The 19,789-nt window shown below is 46.6% G+C and overlaps 1 protein-coding gene and 1 non-coding gene across 2 annotated transcripts in view; one reads left to right on the top strand and one right to left on the bottom strand.

Annotated features, from left to right (window-relative positions):
* Mcmbp (minichromosome maintenance complex binding protein) overlaps nt 1-19,206 on the bottom strand; it is a 47,555-nt gene extending 28,349 nt beyond the window's left edge. The window contains exon 1 of the mRNA XM_051145402.1: nt 19,041-19,206. Coding sequence (XP_051001359.1) covers nt 19,041-19,098 — 58 coding nt within the window. The 5' untranslated portion in view covers nt 19,099-19,206. The remainder of the gene's footprint in view (nt 1-19,040) is intronic.
* Nucleotides 11,966-12,069, top strand: LOC127190270 (U6 spliceosomal RNA). Its single transcript, XR_007830764.1, has one exon. It is a non-coding gene; the product is annotated as a U6 spliceosomal RNA (small nuclear RNA).
* Nucleotides 19,207-19,789: the final 583 nt, after the last annotated feature.

Below are 19,789 nucleotides of genomic sequence, written 5' to 3' on the forward strand. Positions count from 1 at the left end.
TTCACTGTGTTTCTTAAGATTATATTAAATTTAAACAGCTGTTATAATACTTGATTTTTAAATTATGTATACCCATAGTTGGGTGTGTGCACTGGAGCATAGGGATCCAAAGCCTCTGACCAACGTGGGCACCTGCACTCACATGTGCATACCCACACACAGACACATAACTAAAAAGTCGGGGAGGTTTGGGAGATATCTCAACAGCCAAGAATACTGGCTGCTCTTCCAGAGGTCCTGGGTTCAATTCCCAGCAACCACATGTTGGCTCACAACTGTAACTGTAGTATCAAGTCCAAGACAGCCAGAGCTAAGTAGTGAGACACTTGTCTTGGAAAACGACAAAAACCACCCAAGTGCTTTAAATAAAAATTGGGCTGGGCATGGTGGTGCACATATCAGTAATCCCAGCAGCAGGTCCTGCCTGGGCTCTGAAATAAGACCTGCCCCAACTCATCTTGGATTTTTCTGATGTTCCCTTAGGACTAGATTTCGGTCAAATATGACCAGTGTTAAGAATTCCAGGCAATTGTTTTCGAAGAGGCAAATGCACAGAAAGTATAGCTACAATAAAATGCAGTTACCATGAAAAACTAAAGTTCCATGCAACCAAAACACCACCAACTAAGAAGCCAGGAGAGATCAGAGAACAAGCAAATTCTCCCAGTCAGCAGCTTGAACTGGCCTGACAAGAAGCTTCTCCACTGTATTCCTTATGCCAGTGGCCTAGGGTATCCAGACACTAACCTGCTGCTTTTCGGGGGCTCAGTCTTGCTGTCCCCCACACCTGAAAACAATCTGTTGTTCCCTTTGTTTTTGCTTTCAACAAAATTCAAACTCTTCCCCTCAGCCTACCTAAATCTTTATTATCTCATGGAATAAAGTGTTGGCCAATTCTAGAATTCTAAACATAACAAAACAAAATTAAGAACTAAATTTGTACTTTGATCTTTTGTCACCAACCACCACACTACTAGCTAAGTGATGTTGGGTTGCTTGAATCAAAATTGAGGCCAAATAAGATCTTCAAACTGAGATGGGCAGTGCTGGCGTACACCTTTAATCCCTGCACTTAGGAGGCAGAGTTCAAGGCCAACCTGGTCTACAGAGCAAGTTCCTTGACAGCCAGCACCACACACTGAACCCTTGTCTCAAAAGACAAAACAAACAAACAAACAAAAGACAAATCCAAAAGCCTTTTAAACTGTGCTATGGATGTAAGTCAGTGGTGGAGCAGTTGTGTTCCACACACAAGGTCTCAGATCTGATTCCCAACAGCAGAAGCACAGGGAGAAAATCTTATGAGGGTGTAAATGACACACCTGTGACCTCATGTTTTGGGTGACAGAAGGGGGAGGATCAGGAAGAGTTAGTTCAGGCTTCTTCCGCTATAAAGTAAGTATAAGGCCAGCCTGAGCTACATGAGCCCATCTCAAGCAAACAAAAACTTTGAAACAGAATTGTGTCCCTCAACACCAGCCATACTATCACATAAGCAGTGTTCTAACCTTCTAGTGGTACATATGCACACAGGGTGTCTGTTGTTCTCTATCACCCAACGGGGCTGAGTGTTCCCCACCACACTCACAGCATTATGTGTATTGCCCTCACAATGAATAAGCAATCTGCAGGAGCAACTTAACAGATGATGAAAATGGGAGTTATCTATGAGTGTATGTGGACTGAAACTCCCAGCCTATACGTCTGGCAAGCCTTTCTATTTACCACATGGCTGCTCTGAACAGATGGCGACAAAGAGGAATTTGTTTCTAATTGTGATGGAGCTAAGCCTGCTGGAAACACTCACAAAAGCCTTGCTTTAGCAGGGTTTCCAAACATTTCCCCTTAACTGGGCCAAGCTCAATGACCACAGTTCAATCCCTAGCACCCACATGATGGGGGAGAGAACTGAGTTCCCCATTTGTCTTTTGACCTCCACATGTGCACCACCCCATTCATATACATTAATTAATTCAAGTTTTTTTTTCAAGACAAGGTTTCCCTGTGTAGCCTTGGCTGTCCTGAACTCACTTTGTAGACCAGGCTGGCCTCAAACTCACAATGATCTACCTGCCTCTGCCTTCCAAGTGTTGGGATTAAAGGCCACACCCAGCGCTCAATTTTTTTAAATTAAGAATAAACAGTCTTGGTGCCATATTTCAGGCTTTGTTCTTAGATCTATGACCAACTGAGTTAATTTCTATGTAAAGCATGAGGTTTAGGTTGAGGTTTTTATTTATTTATTTATTTATTTTTAGGTTGAGGTTTTTAGATATTAAGTGTTTAGTTTTGTTTCAAGGAATATCTTTTATCCACTAGATTACCCTATGCTCCTTTAATTAAAAAGGAAAGAGAGCAAAGAAAAAGGAAGAAGGAAAAAAAAAAAAAGAGTTCACAGTAACAGAGATAGACCCTGAAACCATTTTGCTAAGACTTAACCACACAGAAGGGACAAATAGTATGGTTCCACTTAGTATGGGAACTAGACTAGGCAAGTTCATGAGGAGAGCATAGGAGAGGCTGGAGGTAAGGCAAGTTGGAGAGTTTGTGACTATGATATACAGAATGCCCCGGGCGGGGCTTACTCCCTATAACTGAAATCCAAACCCAGCGCCCTGAAACAAGGGAATTTGCCAAGAGCCGCCTGTTCAGGGAGCTCACTAGGCATGTGGGCTGTCTAGGAGGTGATCTGGTGTTTGCAAGGTCTTATACCACGATGTACCCCAAAACTGCGTCCAGCCTCTGACATGCTGTCAGGAGCCATTGATTTGGGAAAGTCCAGGAGGCAGGAGAGATCTCTGGAGGTGATCCAATATTTGCAAGGTCTGTATTGTGATGTACCCCAGAACTGCTTCCAACCTCTGACTACCCTGTCAATTGTGCACTGCTGCATCTCTCTGAAATCTGGCATTAGAGCTGGGCATGGTGGCGCATGCCTTTAATCCCAGCACCCAGGGAGGCAGAGGCAGGTGAATCACTGTGAGTCTAAGGCCAGCTTGGTCTACAAAGTGAGTCCAGGACAGCCAGGACTACATTCATGGCCAGCCCGGTCTACAAAGCGAGTCCAGGATAGCCAAGATTACACAGAGAAACCCTGTCTCGAAAAACCAAAAATAAATACATCTGGCATTGGTGTGAATTGTTAGCTTCTGAGTACTGACCAGCTCTGACTGAGCAAACTTCCTAGAGGATCTTATTGAAGATGTACTTTTTGTTATCCAGATGAATTAATCCCTGATTATGGAATTGCTGATTTGGCTCAAATAGTTTTAAAAGTTAAAGTTAGTTTATGGCTGCAATAAATACCTTTGTGGACCTCCAGATGCCTCACTTAGGATAGCCTACCAGCAGATTTGTGGCTTCAGATAAGCCTCCACCGCAGATGGCACCACGAATCCTGGTATTTGACCATAAATATAGCCTAATTTGTTTAAACTCCATGTGAACCTATGTGGAATGAGGTTACCTAGAGATGTCTAAATTTACTCTGATTCTTAGAATGAAAGACAGACAAAATTATTGTCCTGAGCTCATATGAACTAAGAGATAGCTGGATAATGTATAGTCAGGTCCGTCCTAACTGAGAGGTTGTATACTCTTGTAAGTTTCAGACCCTGTTAACCTTAGACCCTGCCAACCTTCGTCATTTTGAACTCACCATGAACTTACATAATGGATACATAGATAAGAAATGTTTAGATTTAAAGCATGTAACCTGTTGTATTTTAGAATTCACCTGCTTTTGTGATTAATTGTACTCTTCTAACTATGAGGTAATTCCCTTTTCTCAGAAGTATATATATGGGCTACAATAAACGTGAGCAAGAAAAAAGGAGAACAAAGGAGAAAAGGAAGGAGAACGAGAGAGAAATGAAGGGGAACAAAGGAGAAAGTGAAGGAGAACGAGAGAGAAATGAAGGAGAAGAGAGGAGAAAATGAAGGAGAACAGAGGAGAAAAGATTGAGTAGCTTAACTTCAGTTGAAGTTAAAACGCCTGACTTCATCCATCTTTTCTCCTGGTCCTCTTCTCTTGAACGTATGTGTGTGAGTGGTTGATTTTCTCTCTATCTCTCTTACTTCTTATTTCTCTATAGATTAGTAAATAAGTTAGCAGACCCAGGGGCATCAGCCTTCTATGGCTAATAAGCCTAAGTTTACACCAACTTATTGGAAATCTCCGCAAAGAGGCCTATCTACAGATCAAAGAGTCTCCTTTTACGACCCCCGTGCAGTTTCTAGCCAGAAGCCGCTTTTACAGCCTCAGCCATAGGAAAAAAGGTGGTCAGTTTACGTTCTCCTCAGCCGCAGTACAGCCAGTCCCTAGAGAAGAAATCTTGGGCTCTTTTTCCCTTTCTTTCCTTTTTCTTCTTTCAATCCTGATCAGTGGCCTGAGGCATAAGCTCTGGTCACCCAAGAGATAAAGTAAACTAGAAGGACATCTGCATTCCAATACCAGAGAATCTACCCTGGACCCTCTCCAGAGCACCAGCCGGGCATTAACAGGAATTATCAGGAGGGCTCACTATGGAAGGAGGGAGACTGGAAGTGTGGACAAGCTAAGTAAGGAGGCACCTAAGTTCTAGACCAGCCCAGACTATACAGTAAGAACCCAAGGCAAACCAAGCCAGAGGGAGAGGAAATAGTATAATTTGTTGGCTAAAGCGGCCCAAATCATGTTAATATAGGCAGACCCAGTGGCCTGACGTATCCAGACCTTAGGCGTGTTGTCTTGGACCCACGTGTGAGTGTGGGTAATATGCTCATGCATTTGTCCATGCGTGTACGTGTGTATGTATGTTTGTACAGGGACAAATTACAACCTAGGGCGTTATTTGTCAGGCACTGTCTACTTATTTTTGGAAAGGGTCTCTCACTATCCTAGAACTTGCCAACTAGGTAGGCTGGCTAGGGATTTGCCTATCTCCACCTCAGTGCTGGGATTAAGGGCAGGCATATGCTCCAAGCTCAGCTTCTATGCATAAATTCTGGGGACTGAGCTTGAGTCATCATCATGTTTGCAAGCCAAGCATTTTACCAACTGAGACTCTTTAAAAGCTCAGGAAAGACAAGGAATCAGATTGTCTCTCAGAACCTCTAGGTAGGAATGCAAGTCCTGCCAACAACTTTATTTATTCCAGTGACACTCGTGCTGCTCACTTCTGATGCCTAGCGCTGTAAAGTAATGCATCTGTATTGTCTCAAGGCACTGTGTTTGGCAGGAACAGGAAGTCAAATAAGTAGCTGGATCTATGAATCCAGAGCTCTTTTGTTACTGTCCTTCTATCTGTGCAGTCCATGGTGGTATTACCTGCTTATTCCTGGTATGGGTAATTTGTATTCTTTTTTCTTTCCTAGTCTAGCTAGAAGTTTATCAACTTAGATAATAAAAAGGAAATAAAAGGTTAGGGATTAGTTCGGTGGATCAATGCCCAATTACAACCCCCACCCCACCCCACATCCCTAAACACACTCAAAGAAAAAGCAAAGAGGGGCTGCACATGTTGGCGGGGCCTCACAGGATGAGGACATGGCTCACTTGCATACACCAGGGGAGGTGGTGTGTGCCCACCCTCAGGAAATGGGAGGCAGGCGGATCAGAAAGTTCAAGCTCATGGCTAGCAGAGGCGCATGCGACCAAAGGATGGACTGAGTTCCGTCCCTGCAGGGGAGAACCTAGGCCCACAAGTTGCCCTCTGCCCACCACATGCACACTGTCCACAACATGCAGCAACTTCCGTTTAAGATCGCCTTCACCTACCAGCAAGTTCTAAGGTGGCCTGTACTACATAAGACTCAAAAAAAGTCTCACCGATTTGCTTTTTTCTTTTGCTTTCAAGTCTTGATTTCTGTTCTTCCTTCATTATTTCTTTTTCTTCTCTTCTGTGACTTGGGTTTTTAAGTTTTAATTTCTGATTAATACATGGAAAATTTGTTTAAAGCCTTTTTTTCAAAAACACACAGCAGTGTGTCTGGTTGTGCTTAGAGTGTGTTCTTATGTTTCCATTTTGGTTAGCTGGAAATAATTTTAAGTTTCATAGGGAATTCTTTTGACCTACTGACTGTTTATAAGTGTTCTACAAGTCTGAATTTTCCTGGCATCTTATTTCCAGTCCCTTCTTATTACAGATAGGACGCACAGAATGATTTCCTGTCTTTGGAGTCTGTTGATACTTGTTCATACTCAGATGATTTATCTTGGCTATAGTCCCATGTGTGCTTGGATAGTGTGTGTCCTGGGGCTGGGAGGCAAACATACCAACCGAGCCTGCTTGGTGGCACTCTCAGAGCTGGAACAGCACTACTGCTAATTTTCCCAACTAGTGAAAGCAGCAGCAAGGTCTTCAACTATGGCTGCGCATTTGTCCACTCTCCAGCTTGCCAGTACCTGTGTGCAGTCTGAAGCGCCACCACTGGTGCACGCGTGTCATGTCTTGTTGGTGAACAGACCCACTGGAAAGCTATGTGTCTCTTATTTTCTTCTCAAGAATACTTCAAGAAATATTTTGAAACTGGGGGCTGTCTAGGTGGTGGTAGCACACACTTTTAATCCCACCACTGGGAGGCACAGGCAGGTGGATCATCAAATTCAAGGCCAGCCTGGTCTACAGAGTGAAATTCCAGCAGGGATATGGCAAGAAACCCCATCTCAAAACAAATAAACACTGGGTGGTGGAGGCACGTGCCTTTACTTTAATCCAAGGGTTTGGGAGGCAGAGCCAGGCAGATCTCTGTGTGTTCATGGCCAGCCTGATCTACTAAGTGAGTCCAGGATAGCCAGGACAGAGAAACCCTATCTACAAAAACTACTCTCCCCAAAATGAAAACAAACACACACACAGTTACATCAATCTTCTCTTCACCCATCACCTCCAAGTCCTTTTATCCTTCCTGACTAACTCTCTTTCAAATTCATGGCTTTTTAGTTCAAAATTATTATTGTTACATATATATGTCAATAGCTATATAAATGTAGCCTGTTGTGCCCACTTAGTGTTGCTTATATGTATTATTTTTAAGGCTAATCACCTGGGATTGGGGAAGAAGAAATTCTTAATGCAAGCAGTCCCTTCTTAAGTGTGACATATTCCAATAATGTTCTGTGTTTTAGCTGTTTAGGAAAACTCAATAGAAATTAAATATATTGTTATGTTCCCTAACCATAGGAAATGTAGGAAAAGCAAAAAAAGAAAATCCTGAAACCACGATTCCTCACGATGAACTGCTTTCCCCAAATAAACCCAGACTATTAGCTCACCTTTAGGAATTTCTAGTAAGTTACAAAATTCTCAGCAATGGATTACAAATTAGTCTGTGTGAATTAGTGTTTGTACATTACTAAACTGGGTATGGAGAAAAAAAACCTTGAACATGTTTCTCAAATACCAAGAAAAAACAGAAATAGTCTAGTCTATTAATCTCCAACACACACAGTTAGAAAAGTAATAAAACTCAGGGCAAACATCAAGGAAGTGGAAAATGAAAACACCAACACAAATGATTAATGTTCAAATTGACAAGTTGCTGCGTGGGGCAATTCGTATTCACAATCCTAGTACCTAGGAGGTGGAGGCAGAATGAATAAAAATTCAAAGTCATCCTCAACTACACAATGCGTTCAAAGCCAGCCTGGGGCCCGGCAGTGGTGGGGCACACCTTTAATCCCAGCACAGGGAGGTGGATCTGTGAGTTTGAGGCCAGCCTGGTCTACAAAGCCAGTCCAGTTACACAGAGAAAGCCTGTCTCCAAAACAAAAACAAAAAAACAAAACAAGATGAAGAAAGAGACAAAAAGAAAACCAAAGAAAGACAAAAGTTCCAGCAAGCCGTTCAGGAGGGGAAACAACGCAAACAAAAGCACAGCGGTTGGGGATGTGGGATGAGCCCGAGGAGTGCTTGTTTAGCGGCCATGAAGCCCTGAGTTTGATGCCCAGTGCTTCATGAAACAAGGAGTGGGGTATACATTGCACAGAAAAAGGAGGATGTGGGAAAGATTAAGCTTTGTCACAGGTGGAAGCAGTCTTGGCAGGCTTAACAAGTTCCGGGCAAGCTTGCACTAGATGACAGCCAATCTCAAAAAGAAGGGAAAAAAAAAAAGAAAAAACAACAAACAAACAAGTATAGTATCAACAAAAGAACAGATCAATGAAGTAAATAAAATAAATAGCCTATAAGTTTATCAGCATCAATGTAGCCAACTGAACTTTCTTTATTTATTTCTTTATTTTTTTTTAAAGATCAGCACCAGTAGAGGAATGAATTAGCCAGTTGAGCTTTCAAGGGAGCAAAAACAATACAGCAATATACAATTAAGAAAGAACTGTATCGGGAGGCAGAGGCAGGTGGATCGCTGTGAGTTTGAGGCCAGCCTGGTCTACAAAGTGAGTCCAGGATGGCCAAGGCTATACAGAGAAACCCTGTCTCAGGGAAAAAAAAAAAGAAAGAAAGAAAGAACTGTGGCCGGGCATGGTGGCGCATGCCTGTAATCCCAGCACTTGGGAGGCAGAAGCAGGCAGATCTCTGTGAGTTTGAGGCCAGCCTGGTCTAGAAAGAGAGTTCCAGGGCAGCCTTACACAGAGAAATCCTGTCTCGGAAAAACCAAAAACAACAACAACAACAACAACAACAAAACAAAAAACAAAAAAACAAAAACCTAAACAAAGAAAAAAAACCTGTAAGAAACAATGTTGGAACAAACAACCATTCCTGCTGCATAATTGCAATTTAGAACCAAACCTCAAATCTGCCATAAAATTAACTTAAAATAGATCACAGAACTAAACAAACAAAAGTAACATTATAAAACTCATAGAAGCAGGGTGTGGTAGTGCACACCTGTAATCCTAGCACTCAGGAGGCAGAGGCAGGCGGATTGCTGTGAGTTCGAGGCCAGCCTGGTCTACAAAGTGAGTCCAGGACAGCCAGGGCTACACAGAGAAACCCTGTCTCAAAAAACAAAAACCTCATAGAGTTTAACACAGAAGAAAACCTAGATACTTGGCTAAAACTGCTTAAATAAAACACCAAAGACACACTCTACAAAAGACAATAAAAGAAAAGGTAGACTTACTGCTTTTCTGTTACATGAAGCAAACTGTCAAAAAAAAAAAAAGCTCTCTCTCTCTCTCTCTCTCTCTCTCTCTCTCTCTCTCACACACACACACACACACAGAGAGAGAGAGAGAGAGAGAGAGAGAGAGAGAGAGAGAGAGAGAGAGACACAGAGGGAGGGGAGGGGAGGGGAGAGAGACGACAGACAGACTAAACATTACAGAGTGATGAAAATTCAGAACGCTGACCATACTACATGCAGATGAGGACAAAGTGTCCAAATTGAACTTTAGAAAGAACAATCTCTGGCCAGGCAGTGGTGGCTTACACCTTTAATCCCAGCAATTGGAGGCAGAGGCAGGTGGATTTCTGTGAGTTCCAGGACAGCCAGTGCTACACAGCAAAATCCTGTCTGGAAAAACCAAACCAAACCAACAAAAATTAAAACAAAACAAAAAACCCAAAAGACAAGGCTAGGATGCAGGTCAGCACAGCGTGCTTGGCCTTGGCAGCAGGAGTTGCTGACAGCAGCAATTTTTATTTCACTGCAGCCGGAAAGCAGCACCCAGTCCGGCAGCATCCAGTCTGGCAGCATGTCACGAAGCTAAACACATTCCTATCACACCACTCGAGCAAAGCATACTATGGACTTTGAATGATAAGATGTTAATGCCCAGTTGTTTAAAAAACAAATTGGGGGCAGGACTTGTGTGCAGAGGTCATAGAAAATGTTTTTAAATAATTATTCATTTTATTTTATATGTAGGTGTAGTACCTGAGTGTATATATGTATACCATGTGGGAGCCAAGGGCATTTGAGCCCATAAAGCTGTAGTTACACCCAGTCACAGTTACCATGTAGTTACTGGGAATCTTATCTGGGTGCAGAGGACAACTGTGGAACTCTTTCTCTCCTTCCACCTTTGGACATGGGTTCCAGAGATCATGCACTGAGCCATTTTGTTGGCCTGTTGAGGACTTCCTAGTTGTGACAAATAATACTTCTGTGGGAGGAAATGTTACCATTTCAGGGAAGTGGAAGTGTTACACAGAAAACCCTTACCTTTCACTCAATTTCTCTGTGAACTTAAAACAGTTCTAAATAAATTGCTCAAAAATATATACAAGTAAAGCTAAAATGAATAGAAAAGTCCTAAATAATTTTAAAAGCAAATAGTGTTTAGAATAGTGGTTAGAGTCGGATGGTTGGTGGTGCACACCTTTAATCCCAGCACTTGGGAGGCAGAGGCAGGTGGTTCACTGTGAGTGAACCCTGTCTCAAAACAAAACAAAACAAAACAAAACAAAACAAACAAAAAGAATAGTGGTTAGGTTATAAGCAATAATAGTCAATGTTTAGCTGCCCCTCCCCCAAAATGCTGGCGCTAAAACCTCGGGTCTCAAGCACGGTGACCATGACAGTGTGACTAGCATGTGCTCTCTCGCTAAGGTGTAGCCAGCAATGCCTGCCCTCTCTCACCTAAACACAGAGCCTCATTACTAGGTCCAGGCTGTCCTTGAAATTTGTACTCTTCCTGCTCTCTCTCTCTCTCTCATCCTCCCCTCCCTCCCTCCCTCTTTGGCTTAGCTAGACAGGGTTTCTCTGTATAGTCTTGGCTGTCCTGGGCTTGTTTTGTGGACCAGGCTGACCTCAAACTCACAGTTATCCACCTGCCTCTGAGCTCTGGGATTAGAGATGTGCGTAACCACGCCTGCTTCCATCTCTTGAGTGCTGGGATTCCAGGTATATGTGTATGAACCCATAGGAGAATGGGTGTCATTTTTTGAAAGCTGTCTTCTGAAACAAGGGCTCCTGCTGACCCATAGATCACCAAGTAGGCCAGGACCTGAATACAAATCACAAGCACACACATAAAGGCTAGGTATAGCTATGGCCAGCTGCCTGAGCCAAGGTGCCAAAATTTGGATCTAGTGAGATACCCTGCCTCAAGAGGGTAAGATGGCGAGTGATTTGGTACAGCAGGATATCCAACACCATCTTTTGACGTCTGCTCTATGCCCATGTAGGCATACGTGTACACACACACACACACACACACACACACACACACACACACACACACACACACACACCACTCAACAATAAAATACAACAAAGCCATAGCAGTCAAGACTGCAACAGTACTGGCATGGTGAGGTCGTATAAACTGCAGAGTGGAACTGGAATGCAGAAGTAAAGCCACACTGTTAGGATCAACTGGCTTTTCAGCAAAGGTGCCAAAACTGTAATAAGGACAAGACAGTCTCTTCAACAAATGAGACTGGGTAAGCTGCACAGCTATAGCCAAAAGAATGGCTTAGACCCCCCCCCCCACCTCACACTACAGTTAAAAAAATAACAGAAACCGGGTGGCACACACCTTTAATCCCAGTAGTCAGGAGGCAGAAGCCGGCGGATCTCTGAGTTTGAGGCCAGCCTGGGCTACAAGAGCTAGTCCAGGACAGCCAGGACTACACAGATACACAGAAAAGCCCTGTCTCAAACAATGACAACAATCTTTGCCTACATAGTGAGTCTAAGCTGGTCTAGAAGACATGATGCCTGGTTTAAAAAAGAAAGAAATAGGCTGGGACGTACCTCAGTTGATGAAGTGGCTGTTTGACACATGTACAGAGCCAGCCTGGGAGACACGAAATACTTCCTCACCTTCTCGTTGACTGCAAAGGATGTGACAGGTGGTCTAAGAATACACTGTTATGTAGCTCAGGCTGGCCTCAGAGAGACCCGCAGCAAACCAGACTCTTTCACTTCGCCTTCCTTCCAAGTGCTGAGATTACAGGCATGCAGCACCACACCCAGCTGTTTAGCAGACACTTCCTCAAAGAGAACACTCAAAAGCCAGTATACAGGTAAGACGCTACTTGTTATTAGAGAAAGTAAAGTACGGATCGCAGCAGTGTCCACTTCAGCAGCACATATACCGAAGCTGGAACAATGCAGAGATTAGCATGGCCCCTGTACAAGAATGACACGCAAATTGGTTAAATGTTCCATATTTAAAGAAAAAAAAAGAAATCCCAGCAGCGTACAACCTTACTCCCACCCAAATGGCTATAGTAAAAGAAATTCTCCAAAGAAGATCTGGAGAAATCAGAATGCATGCATCTTGCTTAGGGTTTCTACTGCTGTGATAAAGGACCACAACACCTCGGGGAAGAAAGAGTTTAATCATCTGACAGTAGTTCATCCTTCAGGGATGTCAGAGCAGAATTCGAGACGGGAAACGACACAGAGACCATGAAGGCATGAATGAACAAACAAAAATCTTTTAAAATGTTAATTAATTTTTATGTGTGTGGCTGTTTTGTCTGCATATATGTCTGTGCACCACATGTGCCTGGTGTCATGGGCGCCCAAAGAGGGTATCATATCCCTATAGACTGTAACTGGAGTTACAGACAGGTGTGAACTGCCACATGGGTGCAGGGAATGCAACCCGGGTCCTCTGGAAAAGCATCCAGTCACCAGTCCCTAATCAAAATATTTTACAATTACATACAGAGGAATATTATTGTTAGTCCTAAAAAAAACTTAGAGGGCTTCTCCCTCGGGAAAACACCAAATGGCAGATGACACCGGTGCAGCAGGAGGGCCTGGAGGATGGGGGAGGGATATATATATATTTGGGGTTGGGAGGCCAAGGCAGCTTCCTAGGAGGATTTGGCAACAGCATTAGATGCCAATTGTCAGGGACTCATGGAGGTAAAGCCGAAGACAAGGAGTGGATCCCCGTCACCAGGCTGGGCTGCCCGGTTAAGGACATAGAGATCAAGTCCTTGAGGAGATGTCCCTGTTCTCCCTGCCCACTAAGGAATCTGAGATTACTGACTTTTTCCTGGGCGCATCCCTAAAGGATGAGGTTCTCAAGATCATGCCAGTGCAGAAGCAGACACAAGCTGGCCAGCGGACCAGGTTCAAGGCTTTTGTCGCTATTGGGGACTACAATGGTCACGTTGGTCTTGGTGTTAAGTGCTCCAAGGAAGTAGCCACTGCTACCCGAGGGGCCATCATCTTGGCCAAGCTTTCCATCGTCCCTGTGCGGAGAGGTTACTAGGGGAACAAGATCCTCAAGCCATGCACTGATCTGTGCACAGTGACAGGCCTCTGTGGCTCTGTTTTGGTGTGTCTCATCCCTGCCCCCTCCCCACCGAGGCACTACTATTGTCTCTGCTCCTGTACCCAAGAAGCTACTGATGATGGGCGGTATTGATGACTGCTACACATCAGTCAGGGGCCATATTGCCACCCTGGGAAACTACCAAGGCCACTTTTGATGCCATCTTCCAGACCTGACACCTGACCTCTGGAAAGAAACTGTGTTCACCAAGTCTCCATATTAGGAATTCACTAATCATCTTGTGAAAACCCACACCAGAGTCTGTTCAGAGGACCCAGGCTCCAGCTGTGGCTACCACATAGGGGTTTTTATACAAGAAAAATTAAGTGAATTAAGTCTGTTTAAAAACAAAACAAAACAAAACAAACAAACAAAAAAGCCTTAGAGGGCTGGAGAGATGGCTCAAAGGTAAGAGCACTGGCTGCTCTTCCAAAGGTCTGGAGTTCAATTCCCAGCAACTACATGGTGGCTCACAACCATCTATAATGAGATCTGGTGTCCTCTTCTGGTGTGTAGGCATACATGCGGGCAAAACATTGTATACTTAATAAATAAATAAATTACTCTTTTTAAAAAAAACGTAGAAGGCTAAGGCTCAAGACCAGCCTTAGCTATACAGTGGGTACCAGAGGAGGAAAATGGTATAGACCAGAAACTAAGGCCATAATACACTAATGTCAACAGTGGTTGGGTGCAGTGAGGTACGCTTGTAATCTCCACACACCAGAGACTGAGGTAAAAGAAAGGAGAACTCAAGGGCAGCCTGGGGATACTGATGAAGCTAAAACCCAAGGAGGAAAAGTCTCTTGAAGCAACAGGAAGCGCTGATTCCAGCATAGAAAGTGCAAGAGAGAAGCTACCCTAGAGGCAAGAAAGGAGGCTGCCGCAGAAATCCAAGCAATCCAAAATGCGACCACAAGATCCTCGGCTATGTGCAGCAGCAGTGTTGAAGATTAAGGTTTCTGGACAGGGTCAAGAGATATTTAGTAACTAAAGCTACATAATGCAGAGATAGAAGCTGGGTATGGAGGCGCATGCCAGTGGTGAGGCTAGCCCCAGCTACATAGTGAGTTCAAGGCCAGCCCAGTCTACCTAAAAGCACAGCCATGGGACTAGGGAGATAGCGGAGATGGCTCAGCACTTAAGATGCACAACTGCTCTTCCTGAGGACCTGAGTTTGTTGCTTCCCAACACCCATGTTGGGAGGCTCACAACAGCCTATAACTCCCTCCAGGTAGGGGGTGGGTGGGTGTGTGTGTGTGTGTGTGTGTGTGCGCGCGCGCGCGCGCGCGCGCGCGCTGATGGGAACAGGGTTGGAGGTCTGACACCTCTGGCCTCTAAGGGTAACTAGACTCACATACCCACACTCTAGCACACACATACATAGTTAAAAATGATAAAAATAAATCTTAATAGTCTGCACCTCTGCTGTCTCATATAGTCTCTACCCACATGTAGCTAGCTAGTGAGCATTTGAAACGTAGTTGGTAACACCAAGGTATTCAACCTTTTAATTTTGTGTAATTACAGCTAATTTAACTAAGTGGCTGCTGTTTCAGACAACACTGTTCTAGATTAGTCACTAACTTAAAATATATAATAGGATAATAAACAACAGGGACATTCAATGGAAATATAAATTCCCTCAGATGGGAAGATGTCCAAAACATTAAGAAACACATATTTCTGAATACTATGAACATCGCTTTTTGTTTTTGTTTCTCTGTGTAGCCTTGGCTGTCCTGGATTCACCTTGCAAACCAGGCTGGACTCAAACTCATAGATCTGCCTGCCTCTGGCTCCCGGAGTGCTGGGATTACAGGTGTGTGACACTGTGCCAGGCTACATATTTTAGTCTTAAACTACAGAGCAAGGGTATAGCAGCGCACACTGTAACCACAGCATTTGGAGACAGGAGAATGGCAAGTTCAGAACAGCCTAGGCTACAAAAGGAGATACTATCTCAAAGAGCCAAGGACAAGCTGGGCACAGTGGCACACGCCTGTACTCCCAGCACTCTAGGAGGCAGAGGCAGGCAGATCTCTGTGAGTTCTAGGCCAGCCTGGTCTACAAAGTGAGTCTAGGACAGCCAAGGCTACACAGAGAAATTCTGTCTTAAAAAGAAAAAAGAAGAAGAAGAAAAGCCAAGGGCTAGATGTGGCTTGATTATGTGTAAACTCCAGGGCCCTACATTTAGCACTGCAACAAACCCATACAGAGACTGAATGGAGGGCTGGGGACATGGCTTGCTGGGGACATGGCTCGCTGGGGACATGGCTCGCTGGGGACATGGCTCGCTGGGGACATGGCTCGCTGGGGACATAGCTCATTGGGGACATGGCTCGCTGGGGACATGGCTCGCTGGGGACATGGCTCACTGGGGACATGGCTCATTGGTCAGTTCTTATCCAGCACAAGCTAGGTTCTAGGTTCAATCCCAACACAGCTGAAATAAAGAAAGTGGACAACCAGTCCAGTACTCCAGGAGCCAGAGGCAGGCGAGGCAGATCTCTGTGAGTTTGAGGCCAGCCTGGTCTACAGTGTGAGTCCAGGACAGTAGGCAACCATAATAAGGCAAATAGTGGGTACCCTAAGCATGGAAGACACAGGCTATCCATATTTCCTTTCTTATTTAAGAACCGTTTTTAAAAAACAGATATGGCCTGGCGTGGTGGCGCACTCCTTTAATCCCAGCACTCTGGAAGCACAGGCAGGCGCATTGCTGTGAGTTTGAGGCCAGCCTGGTCTACAAAGAGAGTCCAAGACGGCCAAGGCTACACAGAGAAACCCTGTCTCGAAAAACCAAAAAATACCTGGGGCGGTGGTGGTGCAAGCCTTTAATCCCAGCACCTGGGAGACAGAGGCAGGAAGATCTCCATGAGTTTGAGGCCAGCCTGGTCTACAAAGTGAGTCCAGGACAGTCAAGGCTACACAGAGAAACCCTGTCTCGAAAAAACAAACAAACAAACAACAACAAAATAAATAAATAAATAAATAAGCTATGAATTATCTTTCTACCTGGAAAGAAAAACAAGAGCTAAAACAATTCCCTGGGGCAGAGGCCCTGCCTATACTGGGTTCACTCCCCAGCACCAAAACCAAAAACCAAGCACAAACCAAACAATCTACAGATTCTCATGCAATACCTTCAGCGCTATTATAAAGGTACCTAATGTAATCACAGCGATGGGAAAAGAGCAGAAATACAGAGCAGAGCAGGAGTCACTCAGAGGACAACAGTGACCTTCCCAAAACATCCCCCAACAGTTATAAAATACGGTAGTATTTATAATTAAATCACATTTTTTTTTTCTGTACTACGAAGAGATGTGTACCTTAGGCTCACACTTAAGGAATGAAAGATGACAATATGTTCGATCTGTATTACATTTAAAATACAACCAGGGTCCTGGGACATTTCTCACAAATGGATTTTCTGGCTGGGCAAGGTGGCACATGCCTGTGAGCCCAGCACTCCACAGGGTGAGGCAGGGCTTCCGTGAGCTCCAGGCCAGCCAGGGCCAGAGACCTTGTCTCCCTGCGGGCCAGTGGGGGGGGGGGGGGGGGGGGGAAGAGGGGAAGACAGGGTGTTCTACTAGTAGTTATTAAACTTAACCCTCTAAATCCCAAACCTTTAATGATGGAGAGATTTTTTTTTTTTTTCCCTGAAACATATCTATGCATTTGCACCCTCGGCCAGACTGGAACTGAATCTTCCCTTGACATTTGAGAGCCATAGTCTCCTCAACCCCAGCTGTTGGGTCCCACACTTTGAACTTCAATTACCCGCAGTTAGTGACGGAGCACAGGGCTTCCCCCCACCCCCTCCCCCTATTTTAGCGACAGGGTCTCACCGCATAAGCTAGCAATTATGCCTCAGCCTTCCAGGCGATGGAATCACAGGTTAGCCGCCTATACACAACCCTTGAAAACCACCCTAGACTGCCTGCCACCTGCGAATCTGTGTCTTTCACTGTATCAGACCGTTCAGCAGGCCAGGCATGCGGTCTACTGAGCTATACCCCAAGCCCATGTTTTATTCCTTTTTTTTTTTTTTCTTCCCTCCAAGCCAGGGTTTCCCTGGCTGTCCTGGACTCACTTCGTAGACCAGGCTGGCCTGGGATCCGCCTCTGCTGGGATTAAAGGCGTGTGCCAAGCCGGCTCCCTGCTTTATCTTCCATGGGCTTGCACCCACTCCCCTGCCGCTCGATGTCAAGCCGTGTGCTCACCGGCTATCACCCGAGTGTCTACCCTGTCCTTCTATCTGCTGGCTTTGGTTTCACCCTGGAAAACCACATGACTAGCAGTTATTAAACTTCTCCGGGATCGGTCGCGTTACCGCACTGGGCACCTCGCGGCGCTCATCTCCGCCACCCCGGATTCGGGGATCTGAACCCGACTCCCTTTCCGTTCCTTTCGGAACGGTGCTCCCCCCCATCTCTCAGGACCGACTGACCCTTGTTCAACTGCTGTCACATGGAACCCTTCTCCACTTCGGCCTTCAAAGTTCTCGAATATTTGCCGCTACCACCGAGATCTGCACCTGCGGCGGCTTCACCCGGCCCCGCACCCTAGGCTTTTACCTAGAATTCTAGGTAAAATGAACAGTTTCTGTGGGAGCATTAAAGGCCCTGCTCCGGAAAACACATTCCACGGAGACTGCTCCACAGGCTCGTAGAGGCTGAGGCAGGACTGAGCGCGTTCAACTAGCCTGGGCTACACAATGGGTCCCAAAACCAGCCTGCATTAGTCTAGGAAACAAAAGCAGAGAATATATTTCCCGACATCGGTTATGAGCCGCTGAAAATTCCAGCTTCTTACTAATTTTTCCCTAGAATGTCACTGTGGGGCTGTGTGTGTGTGTGTGTGTGTGTGTGTGTGTGTGTGTGTGTAATTGAACCCAGAGCCTTAAACAGGCTAAACACGGACTCTATACTGAAGTACCCTCGTGCCCCCGCTATGTTTTAAACATAAAGCGAACTCTACAACCCTTTAATTCCGTCCGAGGCAGGTGCTGCGGATCTGCAGGAGTTCCTAATAATCCGACATCACTAAGCACACAGAAATCAGGGGTGCGAGTGGGACTTGTTAAGCAAAAAAGTAACGATGACAACTACAATTAAAATTGACTCAGCTTGCCTGCAACCCTCGGGGCTCGCGCTCTGTAGCAACTCCTGTAAGTTGCCGAGCATTTCTCGCTAGCCCCAGCACGGGAGCAGGTAACACAGCAGACGGGTTCTAAAAGTCAACCGAGCAGGAAAAAAAAAAAAAAAAATAGGCATGCCCCCCACCCGCGACCTCATCAAGGTGGATGTGTGGAAACGGGGGGGAGGGGGGGATAGTGTTAACTTCTGTGCGCTGGATCCAGCAGCCCCAACCTACACACACACACACACACAGAGGAAATTTTGAAATATCTCACACTCACACACACACACACGCGCGCGCGCGCGCGCGCACACACGCCCCGGAAGTTTTGAAATATCCCGCAGGCTCCCACAGGCAGAGTGGCTACCCTCGGTGGGCAATGGGTCCTCTCTGTGTCTGCAGCAACCCGGGCTAGGTAGGCCACCAGCCTGGAGCCAGGCCGTCAATCACAGGCAGCGCTCGCAGCTGCGTCCCCGCCGCCCGCCAGCCGGAGCCCGGCAGCAGGCAGGTGACGGGCAGGTGGCGGCCCCTGCGGCCGCGGCGACCCCAGCCGGCTGTTCCTGCTCGGCTCTGCCAGGCCCCGGGGCCACGCGAGTCCTCGGCGGTGATGATTGCCCAGGACCGCCGTCCCGAGCGCGGCCGCGCGGCAGGCCTGGCCCCGCCAAGTCCGCTCCCCTCCCGGCCCTGCTCGCCACGCGCCGCTCACCGAAGAAGCCTTGCACGATCCCGAGCGGGTGGCTCAGCCAGTCTTCTCCACAGGGCATGGTGCTGTGGGCCGGGGCCAGCGCGGCCCGTGCGACGCTTCACCGCGGGCCGAGCGCGCTCCGAACCCGGCTTCTCCTCGGGGGCTCGGCCGCTCCTCGTCCGCGCTCTCCCACGCGCGCGGGGCGGCGCGAGCCGCAGGCCTCGGCGCGCCTCAAGGAGAGGTGGCTGCGGCGGCGGCGACGGCGAGCGCCTCGGCGCTGCGGGCCAGCGACGGGAGAAGGAGACGGACCCAACCTCCACTTCTCACAATGGCGGGAAACCGCGGCCACCGACCGCGCTGCCAGCGACCTGGGTGGAGCTCGAGAGGGAGGGGCGGCGGGAGCGAGCTGCGCACTCCCGGAGGGGAGGGAGTGGGCGGGGCGCGGGGCGGCCATTTTGGAAACGGGTAGAGACCGGGCAGTCGCGCGGCCGCCATCTTGGAGATGGGCAGAGGAGGGATAGTGTGCTGTGTGTGGTCACCTTGTGCGTGCGTTGGTGGGAAACTCCATCAGGGTACCTCATTGGCTCTAAGTTTGCGTCCTTGTGCAAGGACCAAAAGGCACAAGTTCACCGGACCTGGAGACATCTAGGAAGCTGGCGTGGTGGCGCACGCCTTCAATCCCAGCACTCGGGAGGCAGAGGCCGGCAGATCTCTGTGAGTTCGAGGCCAGCCTGGTCGACAAAATGAGGCCAGGATAGCCAGGACTACAA

Source organism: Acomys russatus, chromosome 5 (assembly GCF_903995435.1).
Source record: "Acomys russatus chromosome 5, mAcoRus1.1, whole genome shotgun sequence".
Lineage (NCBI taxonomy): Eukaryota > Metazoa > Chordata > Mammalia > Rodentia > Muridae > Acomys > Acomys russatus.